This window comes from Rhinoraja longicauda, chromosome 23 (genome assembly GCF_053455715.1).
Source record: "Rhinoraja longicauda isolate Sanriku21f chromosome 23, sRhiLon1.1, whole genome shotgun sequence".
In the NCBI taxonomy this organism is placed as follows: domain Eukaryota; kingdom Metazoa; phylum Chordata; class Chondrichthyes; order Rajiformes; family Arhynchobatidae; genus Rhinoraja; species Rhinoraja longicauda.
Window position 1 is genome coordinate 10,206,744 of NC_135975.1, and position 7,993 is coordinate 10,214,736.

The window sequence follows — 7,993 nt, forward strand, 5'->3', positions numbered from 1 at the left end:
GACCCTCTCTCTCTCTGCCTCCCCCTCTCTCTCTAACCCCCTCTCTCTCTCTCTCTCTCTCTCTCTCTCTCTCTCTCTCTCTCTCTCTCTCTCTCTCTCTCTCTCTCTCTCTCTCTCTCTCTCTCTCTCTCTCTCTCTCTCTCTCTCTCTCTCTCTCTCTCTCTCTCTCTCTCTCTCTCTCTCTCTCTCTCTCTCTCTCTCTCTCTCTCTCTCTCTCTCTCCCTCCCCCTCTCTAACCCTCCCTCTCTCTAACCCTCCCTCTCTCTAACCATCTCTCTCTCTCTCTCTCTCTCTCTCTCTCTCTCTCTCTCTCTCTCTCTCTCTCTCTCTCTCTCCCTCTCTCTCTGACCCTCCCTCTCTCTCTCTAACCATCTCTCTCTCTCCCTCTCCATCTCTCTCCATCTCTTTCTCTCTCTCTCTCTCTCTCTCTCTCTCTCTCTCTCTCTCTCTCTCTGCCTCCCCCCTCTCTCTAACTCTCCTGCCCTCTCTCTCTTGCCCTCTCTCTCTCTCTCTCACTTGCCCTCTCTCTCTCTCTCTCTTGCCCTCTCTCTCTCTTGCCCTCTCTCTCTCTCTCTCTTCCCCTCTCTCTCTCTCTTCCCCTCTCACTGCCTCTCTCTTTGACTCCCACATGTGACAATTTCGCTCCTGTTTACCTGCCTGCCTGCCTCCCTTGGTCACTGCCCCTCTAGTAATGTACCTGGTGCCTTATTGCCGAAATGCTTCCCCTGCTTTGCTCATCTACACTCATTGCTGTATTGATAATCTCCTCTGTTTGCAGTTGAACCTCTGGCGCTATGGTGACTTTCGAGCTGATGACGCTGATGAATTTGGTTACAGACGCTGAAGCCACCACATGTGAAGACAACAACATACTGATTTCCCCTCTGCCTTTTCTCTCCCTCACTGTTTCCCAGCCCCCAAACCAATCCATTAAAGGAGAGACTTGCTACTTTCAGTTTCCTCCTCTCAGGCATTCAGACTCTCATTGCACTTGTCCTCTATTTTCAAATGAACAGTTGGCAGTGTTAGAGGCTGAGATACTAATCATGATTGGATGGTGATCTTAGTCTGTGAAATGAACTGGAAACTTAATTCCTCGCTTTGACCTGAATTTTTTTTTTCTTCTCCTTTACACCCCCCTGAATTGCAGAATAAATCAGCGATCTTCATTTTGGCGATTTATTTTCATTCTGTTGGATTTTTTAAAGTCTGCACTTTGATAAAACATTACGAGCTAAGGTTATCTCGAGTGAGATCCAGTCACACAATAAGATGCTGGCAAATGTTGCACCTGACAACCCAATGTTTGATTGGCAGGTAATTAAAGCAAGTCCTGTTCACGGAAAAACTCAAGCAGATGTTACGGGGCAGGACAGACGGAGTCTTAAAGGGGAAATTCCTGTGTAACTTGTAAATGGTTCCAAGTTTGAAGACCCTGCTTCTCGCATTGGTTTTTTTTCCACAGGTTTTTAAACATTTTGTCTGTTATGTTTTAATGAAGGGGAATGATTTTCTTTCTGTAACTCTGTGTTGAGCCTGCTCACAAGGGCAGGTTTAGGATTCTGTTGCATCTGGAGCTTCCTCTTATCCCGCCCCAAAAATCAATTAGCCTTAGCAGGGAAGCGGAGGCACCTGAGTTAATCTTATTAATGTCTTAAAAATATTACCCAAACTGTTAAGTGTTAGAATCCTGTGTCTGATCAAGCTTGGACCATATATAAACCTAAAACATGGTGCCAACAGAGCCTTTCTAAAGTACATGCCGTGTCTGCTTAGCAATCAGTCGCTTATCTTGAGCAGAACGTGGGTACAAATAGCTGGTGCCTTGTAATGTACATTAGGAAGCTGTGTTCTCTGTTCTTTTTCTCTGATTTTTATTTTGCTAGTGACTTGATTGCAAGTAATTATCATTTGTAACTCTTAACTAGGTTTATGATTTCTTCTTCCCCCCCGCTTCCTCCCTTACCTGATGTTGTCTCTTGTCATTATATTTAATGCTTACAATCTCAATAAAAGTAGTATTGGCAATATGGAATATCCTTAGTGCCATGATCTCGTCACTTCCAGTTTGATGTGGTTAAATGCTGAGGAAGGTGTGGGCATGGTGTCTTCATCTCTATCAGCTGAACAGGCGACCCAAGCAGGTGGACTGGCTGTTCCGGTTGCTCTGTCTCGGCCATATGTCACCAAACCTGTGTGTCGGAAGGAACTGCAGATGCTGATTTAAACCGAAGATAGACACAAAAACCTGGTGTGTCTCAGCGGGTCAGACAGCATCTCTGGATTTTTAGATTTTAGATTTAGAGATACAGCGCAGAAACAGGCCCTTCGGCCCACCGGGTCCGCGCTGCCCAGCGATCCCCGCACACTAACACTATCCTACACCCCACTAGGGACAATTTTTACATTTGCCCAGCCAATTAACCTGCATACCTGTACGTCTTTGGAGTGTGGGCGGAAACCGAAGATCTCGGAGAAAACCCACGCAGGTCACGGGGAGAACGTACAAACTCCGTACAGACGGCGCCCGTAGTCAGGATCGAACCTGAGTCTCCGGCGCTGCATTCGCTGTAAGGCAGCAACTCTACCGCTGCACCACCGTGCCGGTTTAGGATTGAGTGGAGAAAGACTGGAGAAAAGGAATAGGTGACGTTTCGGGTCGAGGCCCTTCAGACTGAGAGTCAGGGGAAAGGGAAACGAGAGGTATAGACGGTGATATAGAGAGATATAGAACAAATGTATTAAAGATATGCAAAAAACTAACAATGATAAAGGGCGTAGAACGAAGTAAAGTTGGGGCCCATTGCAGGTGTAGGTGAGTGTGGCCTGGAGCTGTGGGAGAGTCAGAGAGAGGGCCTGCTGGTGCCAGCGCATCAGCGTTAGTTTATTACATATCTTTCATTCATTTGTTCTATATCTCTTATCACCGCCGATATATCTGGTTTCCCTTTCCCCTGACTCTCAGTCTGAAGTAGGGTCTGGACCCGAGACGTGACCCATTCCTTTTCTCCAGAGATGCTGTCTGATCCGCTGAGTTACTTCAGCTTTTTGTGTCACCAAACCAGAGTGGTTTGAGCAAGGCCACCTGAGTGCCTGACCCCAGTGCTAAGAATGGTCGAACGTTTAGATATATGTGGATCTCCCGGTACGTTGAACTGGTCGATAATTTTGTGCCTATGCAGATAACAACTAAACGATTGCTGCACCTGGAATGTGCCGGTATGCAGATATAATAACATTAAAATCATCAAATGATTTGAGATTGAAGTTCATAGAAACACAGAAAACAGGTGCAGGTGGAGGCCTTTCGGCCCTTCGAGCCAGCACCGCCATTCATTGTGATCATGGCTGATCGTCCCCAATCAATACCCCGTGATGTGATGTGATGTTATTAAATAAGGTGACTGGTAGCTATTAGGTATTCCTAAGTGTTAATTTGACAGAATTTATGTATAATCTAACACAACGACATTGGAAACACTGATTTGGAAGGTTTCAGTCTTCCATACTCTGACTGCCCAGTTTTTGAACTGTACAGTCCAGCATAGTATCAAGTACAAAATTAATGGTTTAATTTCAAGCATTTGGTCTTATTAAGAGCCAATAGATATGGAACTTATTTTTCGCTTGGGTGAACTGAGGTGAGAAGGGTCACCCAGAGAGTTGTGAATTTGTTTTCACAACAGAGAGTTGTTTTCACCCAGAGAGTTGTGAATTTGTGGAATTCTCTGCCACAGAGGGCAGTGTAGGCCAAATCACTGGATGGATTTAAGAGTGAGCTAGATAGAGCTTTAGGGGGCTAGTGGAGTCAAGGGATATGGGGAGAAGACAGGTACGGGTTATTGATTGTGGATGATCAGCCACAATGAATGGCAGTGCTGGCTCGAAGGGCCGAATGGCCTCCTCCTGCACCTATTTTCTATGTTTCTAAATGTCCTAACCAGCTGAAGTAACACTGGCTTGGGACTAAAATAATTCCGTCAAATGTAACAAGAGAAACTGCAGATGCTGGTTTATGCCAAATTGCTGGAGTAATTATATAGTAATTAATGCCCTCCTACAATCAGTCTGAAGAAGGGTCCTGATCCAAAACGTCACCTATCTATTTTCACCAGAGATGCTGCCTGACCCACTGAGCATTTTGTCCATCTTCAGTCAAGTGCAACGTCGATGATAAGGGCCATCTCACCTCACCTCTGCAGTCAATGTTGAGTCTAAAGCTGTAATAAGATCTGGACTCAAGTGGTCCTTGCTGAGCAGGAACTAAGCAATGGTGAGCAAATTATTGTTAAGAACATTTAACACTATCTTTGACAAGGGCAATTGTTGTGAACTGGAATACCCTGCCCAAAGAAATGGAAACCGATCCAATAACTTTCAAAAATGAAATGGATAAATAATTCAAGGGGTGTAAGTTGTCGGGCTTTGGGAATGAGCAGCGGTTGTGAGATTAATTATCTCTTTCAGAGGGTTGGCAGAGATCCACTGGGCCAAATGATGTGGCCCTGTGGTCAGGCATTAGATGGTAAAAGGTACTTGACTCAGTTGATCGCTACTTGCCAGCAAACAGCCATGGGCATTGTTTCGGCTCAAGATGAAGAATTGTGACAGGTAAATGGTACCAGGTGAGTGTCTCTTTGTAGCAATGTGTCAGAGGTCACCCCTTCAGGAGAGACACTAAAGAAAATGGAGGCTTCTCTGGTGTATGAGCGCCTCTATGATCCAACAAAATCTCACCAGACCCAAAGGATTTGAACAAGCAAAAAATCTGAAGGAGATTTATACAAGACAGAGACAAAGTGATTGAAGATGTAACGATCAAGGTTTTGCAAGTTAGTGAATTATTTTGTTTAACAAACTGTATATCTCTGAAAAGTAAAATGCCCCTGGCTAGGAGAGGGGAAGCACAGTCTCTGACGATAATGAGAGTTTGAGAGGAACGTGGTGACAGAATTGATCCTACAGAGGCTGGAGCAACTGCAGTGCGGTTCAGCAGCAAGTCACATGGCAGTGCAATTTGCTGTGTGATTTGTTTTATTCAAACAGCAGGGTAAAGCCCCATTGGCTTTGCTGCTTCTCTCCCTCTCTCTCTGGGACTCCTGTACATATCAAACAGGGAAACCAAAATAATAAAGCAGCCAGCTGCACTGAAACATCGCGCGGCACCCAGCAGAGGGGAAAGCACGCAAAGTAGACCTGTCATTTTGGACTTTATTCGATTTTCAAGTGGGTTTCCAGAAGGGAATGCGTTAAAGCTTTGCATCTGCTCAAAAGTTTTTTTTTAAATCTTTTTTTTTTTTCTCAGTTCTTCCTGCACTTTCATCTCTCCTCCGCCTTTTCACTCCAGTCTCTCGAGACTGATGGTTCATGCGGAATTACAGCTTCTCAATCTGGATGCTTGCACAGCTGAGGGCATCGACAGTGTTCCTGCAATCCTCTTGCCTGTGGGGATAATACGCCATGGACAATCTTTATTATGCCCTCAAATAAAATCATCCACCTACATACATGCATGTCTCCAGTGTGGGTAATTAGGCAAAGATCAGGAGCAGAAATAATGGCGCATGTTATTTTGTTTCACTGAGGTTTGTTAAGGCTGCTTAGCTGAGATGATGAGTACGAAGTAGATTTGAAGGACCAAGTACTGCTTGACATGAGGCAATTATCAGCCGGGCCATTGGGTCTCCGTTGAGCAATATCATGTTAATAGGAAACGTGTGTTATTGCATTAGTACTCTAAATGTTCTTGTGTGGATCTCACCCTGCAAATATTGGCAGACGTTGAGCGGAGATCCCTAGCAAATAACAGCATGTGCCAGAGCAAATCCCCACAAACCAGTACCCACACCCAGTGGCATCATCTCTGTAAAGAATGTGCTTAACCATTGCAATGCACAGGCGATCCCCATGCAAATACCAGCACAATCTCAGAATAGATGTTTGTTAAATACTGGCACAATACCCAGAGGAGATCCTCAACAAATGCTGACATAGTCAAAGAGTTCCCCTGTAAGCGGGCTCTGGTCCGTCAGCAGCGTATACAATATCTGAAGTGCGTACCACGTATAAGGTCACCAACGTTGCATTCCAACCACAATCGACAAGTTGTGCCTCAGGCAATCACAACCACCACTAGGTGTGCTTAAGGCAATCACAGGCCCCACTATGTTACCACCTCCCAGTAACAGCACAGGGTCAGAGGGCTAAACTATCTGGTGCACCGTGGTCATTGTATGAAATAATGTTAAATGGTCAAAGAGAGAAAAGGATATATAATAAAGGGCCAGTGGGTTCCCATTCCTGAAATCTGTTTTTCAAACCACTGCCCATAGTGTGTGCAGTTACATAGAGGTAAACTCTAACGGCCACACTCCAGGCCATTCTGAAAGATACATAACATTTAAAGAGCTTTTTTAAAAAGTTGTTCACATATTCATCCTAAGTGAGGAAGTTGGACTCAATTCCTCCTTCACTCCTTCAAAAATTACTCTCCTTCAAAGCGATAGCTCTATCTGGGAATCCTTCCAATGTAGGTCTCTCAACAAGAGTAATATCCAGGAGAGAGAGAACATGAAGAAAATGATCATTTAACAAATGTTAGTGCCCTTTTGGCCAGTTCCAGCTCTTTAACATAGGTCTTTGGGGTGGCAGCTATTATAAAATGGCACATCTGCACCCACCTGTATTGTACCTGAGTGTTACATGATGTCAGTGCTAATCTATCAGTGTCCTTGTTATATTGATAGGTGAGAAACTAGTAAAAACAGATATTCTCACAACCTATAAAATATCTGGATGAGCAGCTGAATTGCGAACATAAAGAAGGCTAAGGCCAAGTGCTGGTGATTTAGGATCAGTACCAATGGCTATTTGACAGTGGCCATGTACATGATGGGCTAAAGCACCTGTTTCTGTGCAGTATGATGCTATTGACCTTAGCGTACCCACCAGTGCACTACTTCTACGTCTGGAGCTGGACATTAGGGTCTCGACCTAAGCCACATCAGGTAAGCGCCTGTCCCACTGAGTTACTCCAGCATTTTGTGTCTTCCTTCTATGGACTGATTGTAATGGGGAGGATAAAGTTAGAAAAGAGGTTGGGGGTAGGACGAAGCCTGGCAATTAACAGGTGAAGATAGACACAAAATGCTGGAGTAAATCAGCAGGTCACGCAGCATCTCTGGAGAAAAGGAATAGTTGACATTTCGTGTTGAGGCCCTTCAGACTGAGAGTCAGGGAAGAGGGAAACGAGGTATAAAAAGGTTCAGAACAAGTCTGAGCCGGCACTAGTGGCCAAGGACAGGTGGAAGCTACATTGATCCAGTCCTCAGTCACTCCCATCATCTTTTCAACATGTACAGGAGATGTGACGATCGACCTGTACCACACTTGTTTCATTTCACAAAGTGATTTACTTGTGCACTCAGAGTACTATTTTCACAGTTCACATTGTCTGCATTGGGAAGAGCAAGCACAGACCGTGTGAACATTTTACTGAATCTGTTAGATGGGTCCTGAGCCAATGAGTTTGCCATCATTTTAATTTTCCATTTCATTTGCATTCTAATCTCCCTGTTTAAAGCTCCCAACACTTCCAGCAGGGCTCGGTGCAAGCTATACCATTAAATTATTCACGTTGTATTCTTCTAGACTCAATATTCAGTTTGATAATTTCAGAGAACATAACTACTGCCTCCATTTTTCCAGTCAGCTGTTGTTGCAATGGCTATCTGCCATTTACATTTATTATTTAGATTTAGAGATACAGCGCGGAAACAGGCCCTTCGGCCCACCGAGTCCGCGCCGCCCAGCGATCCCTGCTCATTAACACTATCATACACGCACTAGGGACAATTTTAACATTTACCCAGTCAATTAACCTACAAACCTGCACGTCTTTGGAGTGTGGGAGGAAACCGAAGATCTCGGGGAGAACGTACAAACTCCGTACAGTTTGTACGGAGAATTTATGATTCTTGTGATACATCTTCTG

The 7,993-nt window shown here is 44.7% G+C and overlaps 1 protein-coding gene across 1 annotated transcript in view; it reads left to right on the forward strand.

The window, feature by feature from the left end:
- The window catches only part of snd1 (staphylococcal nuclease and tudor domain containing 1), a 734,850-nt gene extending 732,790 nt beyond the window's left edge, over positions 1-2,060 (forward strand). The window contains exon 24 of the mRNA XM_078419593.1: positions 779-2,060. Coding sequence (XP_078275719.1) covers positions 779-844 — 66 coding nt within the window. The 3' untranslated portion in view covers positions 845-2,060. The remainder of the gene's footprint in view (positions 1-778) is intronic.
- Positions 2,061-7,993: the final 5,933 nt, after the last annotated feature.